The 17,424-nt window shown below is 48.5% G+C and overlaps 1 protein-coding gene and 1 long non-coding RNA gene across 3 annotated transcripts; one reads left to right on the plus strand and one right to left on the minus strand.

Annotated features, from left to right (window-relative positions):
• Positions 1-305: 305 nt before the first annotated feature.
• Slc31a2 (solute carrier family 31 member 2) lies at positions 306-13,134 on the minus strand. 2 transcript variants are annotated; one of them, XM_028858042.2, is made up of 4 exons: positions 13,029-13,134; positions 6,477-6,543; positions 2,662-2,851; positions 306-1,798 (listed from the first exon to the last, which is right to left on the minus strand). In XM_028858042.2, the coding sequence occupies exons 1-4, from the start codon at positions 13,032-13,034 to the stop codon at positions 1,630-1,632; spliced, it is 432 nt and encodes a 143-aa protein (XP_028713875.1). In that variant the 5' UTR covers positions 13,035-13,134; the 3' UTR covers positions 306-1,629. The 2 variants fall into 2 exon arrangements, with proteins under 2 accessions (XP_028713875.1, XP_037058506.1); XM_037202611.1 differs by lacking the exon at positions 13,029-13,134 and adding an exon at positions 6,648-7,045.
• LOC119087401 lies at positions 7,538-17,167 on the plus strand. The gene is made up of 2 exons (XR_005090831.1): positions 7,538-7,772; positions 16,921-17,167. It is a non-coding gene; the product is annotated as an uncharacterized LOC119087401 (long non-coding RNA).
• The last annotated feature ends 257 nt before the right edge of the window (positions 17,168-17,424 follow it).

Below are 17,424 nucleotides of genomic sequence, written 5' to 3' on the forward strand. Positions count from 1 at the left end.
CGCTACATCTGCCCAGCATGTTTTCCCTCACTTGTGGGATACCCTGGCCCAGCCAGCCGGGGGTCCCCACGCACAATATACTAACACCTGTTACAATCAATAGCTTGTTACATGAACTTAACAGGACTAAGCTGACACTCTGGTGTCTACCAACAGGCACATTTCTGGGCATAGTTTCTCTGCACACAGTGTTGTCTTTAACACATGCAATCTCAGTCCTTGGTCTCAAGTGTTCCAGCTCCTGCAGTGGTAACATGTAAGAGTTGTGCACTGTTGGTAAGAGGAGAAACAGACCAACAACTGCAGACTGTTCAAAAATAGAAATTTATTAAAGTGTATTTGTTTTTAATTCCCAAAGCTTAAAACCGTCTTTTCATTGAGCCCATGAGGTACTTGAACATAGACACTATAGTATGTAGCAGTGACTGCTCGTGCTCTGTGTGTGTGTGTGTGTGTGTGTGTGTGTGTGTGTGTGTGTGTTTCACTGCATTCCAGGCTAGTCTGGAATTCTGTATGTAACCTGGGCTGCCCTCAGACCCACAATCCCCTGGCTCAGCCTCCCGGGTACTGGGGTTACATGTACGTGTCCCCATTCCTGTCCCTAACTTTTTTCTGTAAAGTGAAAAGGCTCAAATACCTGGAGTCCACTTAACGCTTAACATGACCTGGCTTTGGTTTGCCTGCTATTGCACCCTCAGTCACACCCCTGCCGAGTCAGTACTTGTATTGCACCCTCAGTCAGCCCCCGCCCCCCGCAACACACCCCTGCTGAATCAGTCCTTCAGTGACTGACTCATGGCTCCCTCCCTACCAGGTCATTGGGAGTTAGCAAGTAAGAAATGAGAGGCAGCCAGTCTGTTAGGAAATGCCGTCCTCTGCGGTGCACACAGAGGATGGGGTGTGCCCTGGTCACGAGACTGACCTGCCGCAGGCGGGGCTGTCGGATGGGGAGAGCTCATCTGCACTGCAGTCTGCAGCCTTGCTAACCGTCCTGGCTCTGCCTTGAATCAGTATCAGCTCCCTAAGCAAGGGAGCCGGGTCTCAGCAGACACTGCCATCCTCATGAACACAGTGAGTTCATTAGAAACTTTGTTTCGTATGAATGTGCAAAATTGCCAACCAGGAGGTCCAAGTGAAAAACTTGTTTTGTCAATGGCAGTCTTTATGTGTTCCAAGGCAAAAAGGTGAGAAGGAGCTGGCATAGTCTGTCCCCAAAGACTGGAGATGCCCCTGACATTAAGGCACAAAGCAGAAGAGGATATCCAGGTTCCATGGCCTTCCTCACTGAAGCTCTTTGGGAAATTTTAATTTGAAGTCTGAGATCTGTGGTCACAGGTCTGGCTACCTTTCCTGCAGGTTCCAGTCTCTTCCATGTTCCCTTTGGTCACAGCTGCTTGCCTAAGGCACCACAGGAGGCCTGGCCCTATGTAGGCGGGGCTAGGAAGGGAGGTAGCTCCAATGACCTCTAAGCTCCAGGGACCGTTTGCTGGCTTCAGCTCAAAGCTGCCAGGAACCCATGGGAAAGAGGTGGACAATGGCCATCGTTAAGAATAAGCGTCTGGAAGTACAATGCCTGGAGCAGAGGCCCCAGCTCTCTTCAGCCCTCAGCATCTACGCAGGTCTGGCCCACTAAGTCATGTTGAGAAGTGGGTAGGCTAGGTAGTAGCCCACAGCCGAGCCCAGGACCACACCGAGGAAAATCCAGGTGTTGTAGGACATTACAGCCAGCATCACAAAGTAGCCAATGACCACCTGAATGACATGGACCAGGGACTGGCCAAAGTAACACAAAAACCACCTAGGCATAAAAGAGAAACGAGTTAGTTACATAGTGATGAGCAGATGTGTTTAGAGACAGAGAGCCCCGAGTCCCAGCATAACATTTTACCCAGCAGAGATTTCTCTCCAAAGAGACATCCCCACCACATTTAGTTCTGAGCTTCCTGTATCCCTAGGCAGATGGGGAAACCATTATGGTTTATGTAGTCAATTTTGTCTGATAAGGGATAAGAAGAAATCATCGGGAAGCCAGTCTCTCCCCTGAATTGAATGTGGGAGGTGGATGAGTCATGAAAAGAACAGGGACTTGGGTGCCTATTAAATCTCCGAATCTTTTGAGTGCTAATTTTCTTATCATTAAAACACTGGCAGAACTCCCACAGGGTGGTTGTGAGGCACCCAGGTAAGGTGCCTGGGACATTGCGGGCAGGCTCGTTAAGCAGAGGTGAGGCTGCAGAAGGCAGACGGGCCTGTAAAGCCTGGTCGGCGTGGGACCGGAGCCCAGAAAGGATGCCTCCCTCTCCCATCAAGTGGATACTAGGCTGATGGCAGTTCTTGCTTTGGTACACCTGCACATCTCCTGTGTTTGGGAGCCTGGGGAGGAAGAACAGTTGCCCATGCCTGCTGCTTGACAGGCCTGCAGCACAGGTTTGAAGTTCCCTGCAGTTCCCTGAGAAACCCTTGGGATCCTCCCAAGGGGCTTCTTGATACATAGCTATGGCCCAGACATCAGAGACTCAGGCTCTAGTTCATCTTACTAAATACTTCCTGGGGCCCAAATTATCTTTCTGTGCTTTCTGTGAAAATTCTCTTTCTCTGGGCCCAACCACCTCTCAGGATAGGAATGAATGCTCTGGCCATCCTTCCACCCATGGTTTGTACCTGAGGCGGGTACTATTGGCTGGAGTTGATCCGGAGCCTGTAGAATCCTGGTCTGGTTCCAGGATGAGCTGCTGGCTGGTGGTACTAGGTAGGTTCTCCAGAGTCTTATGGAGCAACTTGGCTTTGCCAACCTTGATGCCTTCATACAGTACAGCCAGGAGCAAGACTACCAGCACTGAGAGGGCTATGCCTGTGAAGAGGCCAAGTTGAAAAATAGGTTTTGGTGTGCCGTGTCCTGTATGGTGATTGCAGATAATGATAGTGTATCACATTTCAAAAAAGCTAGGAGAGGGTTTTACTCGTTCTCACCATGAACAAATGATAAAAGTTTGAAAAGGGACAGGTGGCTGGCCCTGACTTGAATGCTACACAACCTATACATGTACTGAAACATCTCAAAGTACCACATAAGAGGGACAATTTTGCCAATTAAAAATAAATAAGCTGGTCAGGTGTGGTGACGTGCACTAAAAGACAGGCAAGTAGATTTCTGAGAAGGAGGAGGAGGAGGGAAGGAGGAAGAAGAGGAAGAAGGAGGGAGATGGGCGAGAAGAGCAGCAGCAGCAGCCACCTCTGCCATATTCCCAGCACTGGGGAAGCAAACACAGTCAGATGCCTGGGCTTGCGGACCAGCCCAGCCTAGCTTACTAGGCAGGTTCCAAGCCAGCGAGAAACCCTGTCTCAACAAGGAAGATACCATCTGATGAATGATAGCCAAGGCTGTCCTCTGACATGCACATGGACATGCACACATATGCACATCCACATGCACACAAGTATATATGCACATATGGTACGTGTGCATATAAATAAAGCAAGCTGGATGTTGGACAAAGGCCTGTATGTAATTCCAGGTACTCTGATGGCCGAGGGAGATGGATCACCAGTTCAGTGCTGGCCAGGACTAGATTGGATTCCAGGCTAACCTAAACAACTTAGCGAGACCTTATCTCAAGAAATAAAAAGGCCCAGAGACAAGAGTGCCTGCCTAGCCCAAGTGAGGCCCAAGGTTTGATCCCCAGTGCCCCAGAACAAGCAAGCCAAGTTGTAGAACTGGCTGGGAAGGCAAGGACAGGCCACTCCCCACTCACTCTGAATCCACTCCAGCCACCGGTCTCTTCCTCCTTACCCTCATTAGGCTCAGACCTCCATCATCTCTTTGCCTCTCCAGACATCTCTTGGTAGTGCTGACATACTGGAGTGTAGCCCCTCATTCTGGCAGAGCCAGGGATTAAGGATGAGAAGCCGCACAGCATCACCCCCATTAGCTCCCCCACATTCTGCACACATCTCTATCAAGATTTCTTGCAAATGGGCACTGTATACATTAAGGCATACATTTTTTCACATGTAGGCATACCAAAACCCTGGGAAGGGGTACAGCAGGAGAGCAACAGAATACAGTTAGAATACAGTGGGTGTTTACTTTCTTCTCACCTAATTTTCCAAAATTATTGCCTATGAGAATTCCATGCATTACATTTATAGAGAAAAATCCAGTAAGTTAAAATGAATAGTAAGTACTTACTAGTGCCTCTGGGCAAAATGAACTCTGATGCTACCTGTGTTTTACAGCAGACAGATAATAGATGGTCCATCTGAAGTATTTTATGAGGCTTTGTGACGTAAGAATATATTTGGAACTGGGAATAGTAGTGCATGCCTGCAATCTCAGCCCTGAGGAAGCTGAGGTAGGTGGATTGTGAGTTTACAGCCAGCCTGGGCTATATACTAAGAAACACTGTATCCAATAAATACTTGCTAGTGGGGGCTTATATGTGCCATTGACTTGTGGCTGAAGCCCCTAAGTAGCTGGCCTCAGGATGGAGAGGAACCAACATTTGATAAGATTGGAACACTCAGCCTTACTCCTAGGCTCTGGGGAACAGACAGGGGCCGCAGGCTGAGCTGATCACCAGTGGCTAGTGGCTTAATTATGCCTGTGTAAAGCATTTCCCTAAGTTCTGTGAGTTGTTCCAGCAAATGATTGATGCCAGTTGGGGGGGGGGGTCATAGCCTTGATTTTACAGCTCACTGGTCAGAAGTACAAGTGTCTGCATGGGAGACAGTCCGCGAGGGACTGTGCTCTTGATCTGTGGGGTGTGCACCAACTCTAGGGTCGGAATTAAACTGAACTGTTGGATATTCAGCAGCTGAAAAATGGCTGGTGTGGAAAAACTACACATCTGACCATGGAAGTGTACACATCTGACCATGGAAGTGTTGAGTATAAGAAAAAAGGAAAAACCATAGGCTGTTTTTTTCCTTCACAAAGGCAAAAGCCACAGGCTCTCTCTCTCTTTTTTTAAAATAGGTAATCATAGGCAATTACATGCCCATGGTAGAAGTTTAATCATGGAGAGGAGTATACACTAAACAGTAAGTCTTCCCACACTCCCAGAACGCAGCCTCCTCTCCATAGCAACCTCTGCAGCTCCATGTCTGTACCAGCCTTGGCTGTCTAAATGACAGCATCCCGTCTGCATACTCACCTGCATCGAATTTCATCATCCGTCTCCCCCAGGACACTGACTCCCTTCTGTTCACACACATCTACCTCATTTTCCCAGGTTACTCTACAGTGTCTGTGATAGAGTGCATCTTTCAGAGATGTCCACTCCCATATATCCTACCCACATCCTCCTTCCAACATGAGATGGGAGCCATGTTCCCTCTCTTTTAACCTGAAAAGGTCAAAGGATCAGTCAACAGGTGAAGATAATTCTATGCAAACTTCCAAGTGTAGGTTTTATTTTTATATGTGTATGTGCATATGTATATATATATATATATATGTGTGTGTGTGTGTGTGTGTGTGTGTGTGTGTGTGCATGTTCATGTATGTGCATGCACATGTGTGTAGAGGCCAGGGGTCAACATTAGGTATCCTCTGTTACTCTCTACCTTATTTGAGACTGTGTCTCTTGCTGAAGCTAAAGATAGGCTGGCTGGCTAGCAAGCCCCAGGGTCCTCCTGTCTCTACTCCTCAGTGCAAGGAATTCAGGTGCATGCTGCCATGACTGTCTTTTACATGGGGGCTGGGAATCGAATTAAGATCTTCATGCTCTTGGGCTGGAGAGATGGCTCAGCGGTTAAGAGTTCCCAGCAACCGCATGGTGGCTCATAACCATCTGTAATGAGATCTGGCACGCAGGCAGAACACTGTATATATAGTAAACAAATAAACCTTTTTTTTTAAAAAAAAAAAAACCTGTTTTTTTTAAAAAAAAAAGATCTTCATGCTCTCTCAGCAAGCACCTTACCAACTGAGCCTTCTCACCAGCCCCTAGAGTAGGATTTTAAAACCTCATGCATTTCACGCCCCCCCCCCTTTTTTTTTTTTTTTTTTAGGATACCTGCTTAAAACCTCGCCATTCTGCCATGAGGAAGCCCAGGCTACAGGAGGAGCCACTGTGAGCCTCAGACGAGACCCAGCTGAGGCTGCAGTTCACAACCAGTACAAGACCCTAAAAACTCCTCCAAAAGCCTGTGTCCAGCCACTGTCTGGCTCACTGCATGAGAGGCCCTGAGTACAGACCACTTAGTTAGCATAGTCAACCCACAGAATCTTGGTGAGGCGTTAACGAGATGTGTTCTACCCCATTGCTTGGTCTGCGTGATGGTCATACATTGTAGAGAAGGGCACATCTGCCATGGCAGGCATCTGACCTATTATTAGCTTGCTTTAGAATGATAAATGCAAAGTTCTAGCTCAATGTGCCCTAACTGCCCACAGAAAATAAAGAGAACCCAGGTTCTCTGCCGCCTGGCACCATGGGGCTTGCCAAACTACAAGTGACCTTCCCAGTTCTTACCTGTAGGACTGTGGACTCTCCAGAAATCAAACAGAAGCACAGCCTCATCTGAGAAGATGAAATGCATCTGAAAGAGACGAGATATGCATCACAGGAGGCTTGGACACAGAGGTCCTGCTTCCTAATGCTCTCTAGCAGTTGCCCTGGGAGACCTAGGGCTGCAGGACTTACATGCTGGAAGGTCCATTAGAAGCCAGATGGAGGAGGAGGGCTTGCCCAAGTGGGCCAATAGCACCTATAACCGAGCCCTGCTCCGTGTGGAAGTGAAGATGGGGAGTGCCTATCCTCACAAGGCCAACCAGACTTGGGATGACACAGTATCCTTGGGGCTCATGGAGACATTCCCTCTGGGTCCTCTAAACTCATTAGGAAGTCCTAGGCCAAGCCTTATAGACTGGCTCAGCCTTTTTGCTTAGTTCTAAAAACACTCCCCATAGCCAGCAAGGAGTCCCAGTTGTCCTAGTGAACCTGGACAGACACGACAGAGCTTGTCATACAAGGCTAAGGACAGATGTCTCCCATCTGTTCACCACACACATCCACTCATTCACTAGACTCTTTGCTGACCCTAGTCTGTGCTCAGCATTGAGTAGGTAAAGAGGAGAATGGAGCACTTGCCTCAAATACGTGAGGCCTTAGGCTCAACCTCTAGTATCATTAAAAGCATAAAAAAGGAACACATTGATTCAGGCCAGCTCCCTCCCCCTCAACCATCTCATCTGCAAATGGGAAAGGGGAGCCCCGAGAGGGAAAGAGATTTGCCCTGGGTGGGCTTTGTGAGAAGCCTGGGAGCTCTCAATGAGTGTTACAGGGAAGAGGACCTGGAGAGAGGATGGGTTCTCAGAAAGGCTGTGGGAGTTCTGACTGAGACATGCTTCAGTGCAAGTGGAGGGACAGGAAAATTAGGTCAGCTGCCACTTTGTCTGGAAGCTGTGCCACTGGGCATTCTCCGGCCACGTGGACGCCAGAGTCCAAACTTGTTTGTAGGTGACAGCCCTAAGTCACAGATCATACACATCTACCTTTTCCTTCTCCCCCTTCTCAAAATTGAGCATCAAAGGAGATGATAAAGAACAGTGGGAGGGAAGGGGCCATGGTAGTTCACAGCTGTAGTTCTAGCACTTGGAAGGCTGAGGCAGGTGCACTGTTCTGAATTCCAGGCCATTTGGTCACATAATGAGTTCCAGAATACGGTGGCCTAAATAAGAATGGCCTATACAGGCTCATGTATTTGAATGTTTAGTCATCAGAGAGTGGCATTACTGGAGAAGGATTGGGCGCCATGGCCTTGTTTGAGTAAGTGTGGCCTTGTTGGAGGAAGTGTGTCACTGGGGGGGGGGTGAGCTTTGAGGTTTCAAAAGCCCACACCAGGCCCAGAGTCTGTCTGTCTGTCTGTCTGTCTGTCTCTGCCAATCAGTCAGGATGTAGCTCTCAGCTACTGCTCCCTGCCATGCTCCCCACCATGACGATGATGACTGTAACATGAATCTTAAATGGTCTTGTAATAAAAAACCCAGAACTAGATATCAGGGTGAAAGCTGAAGGATCAGAGAAGCAGAGCAGCCAGCCACTAGTTCTTACCTCTACGAAATCCTCAGTCTAAAGAGAGTGAGTTCCTGTTTCCTCACACCTTATATACCTTTCTCTGCCCAGACATCACTTCCTGGGATTAAAGGCGTGTGTGTGCTTCCCAGTACTGGGATTAAAGGTGTATGCCACCACTGCCTGGCCTCTATGTCTAATCTAGTGGTTGGCTCTGTCCTCTGATCCTCAGGCAGGTTTATTGGGGTACAGAATATGTCACCACAGATGATGATGAACTCTCTGAAACTGTAAGCAAGCCCCAAATTAACTGCTTTCTTTCTTTCTTTCTTTCTTTCTTTTTTTTTTAAGATTTATTTATTTCTTATGTATAGAGAATGTATGACTGCAGGCCAGAAGAGGGCACCAGATCTCATTACAGATGGTTGTGAGCCACCATGTAGGTGCTGGGAATTGAACTCAGGACCTCTGGAAGAGCAGCCAGTGCTCTTAACCTCTGAGCCATCTCCCCAGCCCCTTACTGCTTTCTTTTATGAGAGTTGCCCTAGGCATAGTGTCTCTTCACAGCAGCAAGACAGTGACTGAGACACAGGTCAGCCTGGAGTAAGGTGAGCCATCATCTCAAAACAAAACAAAACAAAACAAAACAAAGCAAAACAAAAAGATAATAGATTGGGAGCAAACCAGATCTGTCAACTAAGGGCTTTCTGGAGCCTCAGCACCAGCCCAGGGAAGCTGGGAGAAGTGTGAAGCATTCATATGAGATGAGTCAATGGGCCCTCTTTCCCACATCTTGTCAAAGCTACAGGAATATTTCTCAAAAGGGTTCCATGAGAACCATAGGCTGTTAAGACATACTTTGAGAGATGATTCTGTAATCAAGCCTCGGAGAAGCTGGAATTGGGCAAAATAAAGCTCAACAGCTCTCTTTCTTGCCAGAAGGCAGACCCTAGAACCCTATCCCGAGTCCCTTTCCACCCCTTTTCTTGTTGGACAGAATCTCATTTGGGAGGGTGTTACTCTTTTCTCATATCTGTTGGTATGCTGGCCAGCAGGTTTTTGCCCAGGCAGACTGGTTTCAGAGTCTGTGCTCTCAACACAACCTGTAAGGAAGCCCAAGAGGAAGTTAAGGCATGCCCAGGGTTACACTGTGAGGTAGTGGCAGTATCAGGAATAGAACTCATGTCTTCACACCTGACCCTCATTTGACATAAGGCATAAACAAACCTAATTTGTGGAGAAAACCCATGGGCATGCTTTTTGTTTGTTTGTTTTGTTTTGTACATATATATGGAGGGGAGAGAGAGAGAGGAGAGAGAGAGAGAGAGAGAGGAGAGAGGGAGAGAGGGAGAGAGAGAGAACCTCACCATGTATTTGAACTTGCTATGTATACCAGATCCACCTGCTTCTGCCTCCCAAGTGCTTTTATTAAGGCATGAAACACCTTATCTGGAAAAATATTTTTATCTTTAATTATGTATCTAAGTGTGTGTCTGTGTGTGGGTTTTTGAATATGAGTGCAATTGCCCACAGAGTCCAGAAGAAGGTACCAGATTCCCCTTGGAGCTAGAGTTACAGGCAGTTGTAGCTACCCTAGGATAACATGGGTTCTGAGACCCAAACTGGGTTCTCTGCAAAAGCAGAACACGATCTTAACTGTTGAACCATTTATCCAGTCCATTTTGTTTTGTTTTAGTCAGGGTCTTGTGTAGCCCAGGCTGGCCTTGAACTTGAGAATGATTCCGAACTTCTGATGCTCCTAATTCCACCTTCTGAGTGCTGGGATCACAAGAATGCACCAGCACACTTAGTGTCTGTGGCACTGGGGTCTGTGACTCTGTGTGTGCTGGACACGCACTTGGCCAACTGAGTCCTTGATTGTTAGTTTTAACACTTCCAAAAAAAGATGTGAAAGTAGCAGAGAGGCGGTCCCACTGGGAGGGAAGAAGGGAAGAAGCTGGGAAAGGAGAAAAGCACAGGAGAAAAGACCTCCACACAGTCACAGGGCTGGGGCTCAGGCCTTTAAGGATAAAGAAGCGACGCAAACAAGATCATGGTATGTGAAGACAGGCAAGAAAAGCCAGCGCTTGAGGGACTGCAGCTGAGAAGCAGGGTGCAAGCGAGGGGGAAGAGCTTAGAGGGAGGCTGTGGAGCAGAACACAGACAGGTGTGCACGATCCTGGTTCCACACACACAGGGAAGTGCCGGTGAACCGCTGAGTGCAGCATCCATCAACAAGTCCCACACGGCCCAGGTCGCTTAGTGAAGGACATCATGTTCCCTTAAGACCCCAGAGCTTTCCTGAAAATGCAGGTGCCTGGCCTCCTTAGACCTGTCGATCAGAAGCCAGGCGAAGAGCCAGGTGACCTTAACGAGACCCATTCGAGGAAAGGGCTCTGATGCTCACTCAGCGTGGTACAGTTGGAACAGAGGAGCAAAGCCTAGTGTGCAGAACCCAGATTCTGAAGCTGAACACCCTGTATCTGCCCTCTTCTTCTGCTAGGACCTTGAAGCCACACACACAGCAAGCTCCTCCTGGAGCTCAGTCTGTCTGTCTGTAACATGGGAACTGAACCCAGGAAGTCTTTTTCCCTGGTTTGGCTTCACTTTCTCGGATCGCTGTGAACTTTGTACAGACAGGCTCCCATTGTGAGCTTCATTCCTACTCGGAATTCCTACAATAAAGGACAAGAGAAAACAAAAACGGAGTATGTCTCTGTTTGTGAGTGGAGAGGAATGCCTCACCCATGGGTGTTCTAGTCCCCGTGGTCAGACTTGTACCCTGTAGACCAGACCTGGAAACAGGGATGGCTGTCCTACGTGGCACACATACCTTTCGGTTCTGATGGGCATCTGACTTTCAGAAGACCCAGAGGAGAGTAAATCATCTGACTAAATAGCAGCCCTTTTCTTCTGAGGGCCTGCACAGGTGTGCACTGTGTTCAGCTCCTACCTACCCAGTATCTCCCCCAATCCAACATCTCTGCTATTGCCAGCTACTGTTCACCGGGCCTTTGTTTAAGGGCCCATGCATTCAGAGTCATAGGACTTTCTAGAAAGCATAGTTACTCTTCAAATTGCAGCATGTTTGAGAAGCACTCTGGGTATTTCTGGGGGCAAGTATCTGTAGGGGTATGGCTGGGGAAATAGTCTGAACCACCACGTCCCTGCCTGCTAGCTGGGGCTGGTCAGGTAAATTATGTAACAGCTTCAATGTGGAAAATAAGTAGTCCCTTCAAAATCATGGTGAATGATGAGCACTTTATCTTCCTAAAATGAACGTGGTGCTTGGCAAACATAAAAAGCTAAAATAGTACCAAATAGGAAAATCATTTTGAGTTCTACCATCCTGAGATACCTTGTCAGAATTTCAAAATGAACAGTTGATGACCTGGGAAAATGCTCACAAAAGAATACTATGATGAAGGGAACATCAGGGCAAAACTCCGTGTATCCTGAGGTTGCCTTCCTCAGACTGCGGAGAGGCCGTAGGTGGAGGATGTGCCCATCACTCCTTCACCCAGTCAGGCTGGTACAGCAGTAGGTATGGATGGAATGCCTCCAGTAGCTAAGTTAGTCACTCTGGGAGTTTCCACAGCTCATTTTATCCTATCATCCTTGGGTCCAGGCCAACACCTTTTGCTGCCCACAGACCCACACGCAGTAAGCTTCTCTCAACAACATCCTTTGTGTGTGTGTGCTAGGAATGTACAGCCTCTGAGGATGCAGAGGAATGGGAGGAGGCTGGCAGCATTCGCTCTGCTTAGCAGGAGAATAGATAATTAAAACAGAGAGACTGCAGGCAGAAGCAGGGAGGCAGGGGGACCCCCTGGGGAGGGGACAAAGCCACCTGTAGGAGGAGAGGCAAGTGGCTGGGACAGTTGGGGAGCAGGTGGCAGCTGGGAGGCCAGACTGCAGTGCCCATAGGGAACGAGTCCACTTCCCTACCAAGTTCAAAACCCCTGGTGCCTCACTCTTTCTGTATTTTGGTGCAAGAAGAGGATCCAAAATGAGCACACCCAGACTTTCGGGAAGCTTTGGGTTGGCAGGTCTTGTGTTGAGATATGTAAGGGCAGGGCCCCAGCCGTGTTCCCACTGGGGATAAATCTGTGTCTCTGGCAGTTTATCTGCTTTATGCAGGGCGGCACCTCACAGAGGAGGGACCGTGGCCAAAGACAGAGCTGTTCACAGGGCTTGTTTTCTTTTCCCTCATTTGGGGTTAAAGAGAGAAAAGTGCCTTCGTTTTTTAACCAGACACTTCAGGAAGAGACGAAAGCTGCCGTTGACGGCCTGGGGACCTTTTATCAAGGGGTTCTCATCTATTTCCCATATTAGAGGATCCGCAGGAGGTGGAGGGCCTCTCCACCAAACGGCCTGTGTAGGTTTCCTGTCTTAGATTCTGAGACATCCTTTGTGAGATGAAACTGATAGGATTTCCTCAAAGAGTAGTGGAGTCTTTTAAGCTGTCATTATCCAAGGGGGAACCTCGCCAGAAAAAGACGTCTGTTGAAAACGCCACTTTCAGATTCCGAAGGTAAGAAGGATGGGGAAGTAACTGGGTTAGTTTTAAAGAAACAGACCCAGGAGCCTGCCCAGGACAGGGCACTGAGCCGGGGGTGTGTGCTCAGTGCCCGCGCCCGCGCGTGGGCTGCGCTGATCCCCGCCGGGCCTCCCCTCGGAGGAAACCTTCTGTAATGTCCCAAACCTGGGTCGATCCCGGGAAGGGAGGGCGGACAGCTGTCCTCGTTCTCCGCACCCATCTGCAGCGTCCCAGTTGGGGCTGGCCTGGCTGTAGAGACTGACTCCCGTCAGGAAGGGACAAACAGAAACGAACTCCCAGAGCTACAGCCAGCTTCACCTGCGGCGTCCCCCAGCCCTACTCCTGCTGTGACACCGCCGCGGACACATCCCCCCAGCCTCTGCAGCCCCGGGCCAGGGGCTGCGGGGATCTCCGGGAGTGCCGCACAGTCGCCCGCCTCCGTCCCCTCCGCTGCGCGACGCAGAACTCACCGCCATGGTGCGCGCACTGGGCGGCCGCCCGGGTCGCGTCAGTCCGCTCGCGGCTCCCGGACTCGACTCAGTAGGATTGCAGCTGCTACCGCGCCCCGGCCGCGCGGATCACGTGGCCGGGGCGAGGCGGCGCGCGGGCGCCTGGGAGTTGTGGTCCTCACTCGCTCCCCACGCCACGACCCAGGCCACGCCCCCCCCCGCGGGGGAACCTACGCTCCCATCCACCCACCCCCGGGTCCTGGCTGCTCTGACACGGGGTCTCCGCAATCTGCAGCAAGCCCGGCCGCCTGCCATTCACTTTGCCTTGGCAATTATCATAAAAATGTTTATTACTTTTTCTTTTTGATCAGACACCTAGCGAAGCTTAACATATGTTGAGTGGAATATTAAATTGTTCATCCCAGGAGCACAATAGCAACAAATTGGGAGTACATTAAGTCAATTACACGCCAGACTTTGCCTGTCGCCACTTTATCTCTCCAATCTGATAAGCAAACAGCAGTGCAGTGCACAGATGTAATTTTCTTTCTTGTGTGCATGCTCACTATGATTATGTTTCTGTATTGCACACATTTTTCGTCTTCCTTGTAGGTAATACAAAATCTTAGTTCATTTGGGCTACATTAACAGACTATCACAGACTGAGGGCTTATAAACCATGGACATTTATTTCTCACAGTTCCCAGTCCAAGATCAGGGTACCAGTTCCATGTCTTCCCAGGGCTGCTTTCGGCTTGCAGACCGCTCTCTTCTCTTTCTCCCCTCACAAATATTTGTATTTGTTTTATTACTAGGTTAATAAACTTTTTCTCTCATTAGTATTTCCATTTTTGTGTACTGCCTTTTCATCTCATTGACCTAGTTTTATTGGGGATAAATATCACACTTTTAACACTATTAAAAACTTTCTTTTCCAAACACCAACCATCTTTTATATAAGTTCTTAAAGGCACTTGGTAATCCTTTGCCCACTAATTTGCCCATACAATCTCCTTCAAGAATTCTGACCAAGGGTTATCTGAGATCTTGAGACTGGAGTCTGCCCTCTCAGCTCGAATTCTGAGTTCTGGAGTACTAGCCATGAGACCTCAGACAAACAGCTTTACCTATCAGAGGCTCAGCTTCCTGATAAGATTAAAACAATAATAATAGAATCTGTGTCATAGAGGTGTTGAAAGGCTGAAATGAAAACACGTGTTGAATTCTCAGCATTAAACCTGCCAGTGGAACCTTGCTTGATAAATGGAAGAAGCCATTGTCATCATTAACAGCAAATATTTCCACCCGGTGAGAGCAAGCCACCTGCAAAAGGTTAAGCCATCGCTCAGGGTCACACAGCTGTAAGGAGGGTTGTGCAGCCTCGGGAAAAGCATCCCTGCCGGACACAGGAGGGGGATCTGAGCAGGGCAGGGAGTTGGGGACCTGGGGTCATTTCCTTACACCTTTGCACCTCCTCACAGAAGCAGGCTCTTGTGCCAATGCACGCCCCTTTCCCCTCGTTGTTCACTGAAGGATTAGCAACACAGCCTCATTCATGTGAAGGTTTTCCTTGGCTTTGTTACAATCTGATGACCTTCACGCTCAGTTCTAGCTTCCCTGTGGATGTTACGGTCACAGCACTTAACCCTATGCTGCCGGTTTCTTTTGAGCCACCAGTGGCTGCCCCTTCTCTGACCGGAGGGAAAGGAACCCGACTCAGACACAGAATCCTAGGTGTTAAGATTACACCAGAGCTGCCCACACCTTGGTCTATGTCAGGATTCTTTCCAGAGTCTTTTTGGACAGCCTGTGGACTCCCTTCTCCCTTTCTCCACAGCACATCCCTGGAGCCTGAGACAAAACCCTAGGCAGGAGAAACAACATCACCCAAAGAGAGGCAAAGGGCCCTTTAACTGGGCACTGAGCTGGTCCAGAGTCAGGTAGCAGTGGGGAAATCTGACTAGTCATTTCTGTCTGAGGTTTAATAGAGGAACTCACAGAGGCCACAGGTACACAATGCTACTACAGCTGGACATCTGACTTTCCTGGGGAGCCAAGAACAAACACACATTTCACTGATATAACCCTAATAACAGGCCAGGAACATGACTCCAACCAAGTCCAACTTGAACCAGTGAGTTTAACTGGGCTTACTTACAGAAGCATGGATTAGGGGTCAAATACAAGAGCATGAGCAACTTACTTCCTGCCTGGACAATCCTCCAGCTCAACCAGAGCAAACATCAGGCCTACAGAGAGCTGAGAGAGACACTGTTTTGCTTTTGTGTGGCTGGGGAAAGTAAGTTCTCTGTGGATCCATTCATTGCGGAGGCCAGAGTTAAGTAGGACAGCACCCTTCTCTGCCTGTGCTGTGCTTGAGACTCCTCTTATACCAACCCTGAGGTTGCCCAATGCAGCTTCCAAAGACTCGATGCCTGTGTCCTGCAGCAGGAGACTCCAAGTGTTCCCATCAGCGCGCTGCACCAAGCTCTGAGGCCAGATGCTCAACTGAACATTATCAGTATAGGAGAGACTGGCCTGAAGAACAGAGCTATCCACGTCTCAGCCAGCAAACGGCCGCAGATCACAATTACCCTTTTGAAAAATCACGGAAAGGCAGGGGATGTAGCTCAGTGGTTTGTGTGCTTGCTTAGCATGCATGGGGCCCTACATTCAATCCCCAGTAGCACATAAACCGAGTATGATGATGTACCTCCAATCCCAGCACATGGCAGGTAGAAGCAGGAGCGCTAAAAGTTCAAGATCATCCTTGGCTACATAAGACCCAGTCTCAAGAAAATATTTAAAAAAATATAAAATTGTATGGGCCTGGAGAGATGGCTTGGTGGTTAAGAGTGCCTGATGGTCTTTCAGAGGATCTAGGTTTGGTTCCCAAGACCCATGTCAGGCAGTTAACAACTGTAATTCCAACTCCAGAAGAACCAATGTCCTCCTCTCACAGCTTTCAGACACCCACACATACCACCACACATGCTCACATAATTTAAAATAAACATCTTTAAAAATAAAGTAAATATTAAATTATAGCAAAATACACATAATAGGGTCTGGAGGGGATGATTTAGTGGTAACCTTAGTGGAGACATGAGTCTTCAAACCCCCAGAAACCATGTAAAAAACTGGGCATAGTCAAACATGCCTGTAACCGAGCACTGGGTGATAAGTAGCAGAAACAAGAGGATCATTGGCATTCTCTGGCCATCAGGCTAGCTGCAGATTCAGTGAGAGACCCTGTCTCAAAGGAACAAGGTGGTGAATGATAGAGTAGGACATCTGATGTCTTTCTTTGGTCTCCAAATGTATGCACAGATATACATTCACAATAATATGCATTCACCACACACACACACACACACACACACACACACACACACACACACACTACACATACCATAAAACTGATCGTGTTAACCATTTCAGAGTACAGAATTCAGAGCGTTAATACAATTATAGTGCTGTGCAGCCAATCCCCAGAATTCTCTGTCTCATGAAAGTGAAAGTCTATACTCATGATTCCTTCCTTCCCTCAGTCCCTGGCGACTACCACTGTACGTTCTGTTCCAGCTTTGTGGCTTCACAGCTTTTATCAAATAAAGGGAGCCGTACACAGCATTTGCCCTTTTGTGACTGACCTGTTTCACTTAGCGTGATGTCTTCCATGTTGAAGCAGGTATCTGAGTTTCCTTACCCTTGAAGGCTGCATAATATTCCACTGTATGCACAGACCATTGCTGTACTCATTCACCTACAGCCAGTTCACTGGGTTGTTCCCATCTTCTGGTTAATGTGAAGGATGTTGCTATGCATGTATGTGGATACAACTAGTCTTTATCAAGAATCTACTCTGAATTGCCAGTTCTTATGGGAAAATATTCTGATTTTTTTTCTGCAGCTGCCAGCTCCTACTCTGTCCCCATGTAGAGTCCCTGAGGCACACAGGCTCCAGAACGTGTCCCTGAGCATCTCCACCAGAGCCTAACTGGACTTTCATTCTCAACCCCAGGGAAAGATGGGTCAAGGCAGGTTTCAGCTGGAGAATGGAGACTGTGCTCTACAGCAGGTTCTTCTCTGCTTGGTAAGAAAAACTGTTTACCCCCTACAAACCCTACAAAGGTCCAAAGAGGAGTGTTTTGCTGGCACCCTTGGTTGGTCTGCTGTGTCTGTGGGGCTCCAATGTATCATGACCCCAGCGATTGCTTGATGCTGGAGGACGACTGGGAAAACCTGCTCTCTAGTGGTGTGGGGAGTATCCATTTGAACCAGATGATCATTCCTTTGCCTTTCAAAGACAGCAGCTGCATTCAGTTCCAGCGCTAGGTGAGGGACGTGTGGGGAGACCTTCCCTCTCCCACATCGGAGTAGACAGACCCCCTTTCCCCTGTCTGAGAAGAAGGAA

The sequence above is a fragment of the Peromyscus leucopus genome, chromosome 2 (assembly GCF_004664715.2).
Source record: "Peromyscus leucopus breed LL Stock chromosome 2, UCI_PerLeu_2.1, whole genome shotgun sequence".
In the NCBI taxonomy this organism is placed as follows: Eukaryota; Metazoa; Chordata; class Mammalia; order Rodentia; family Cricetidae; genus Peromyscus; species Peromyscus leucopus.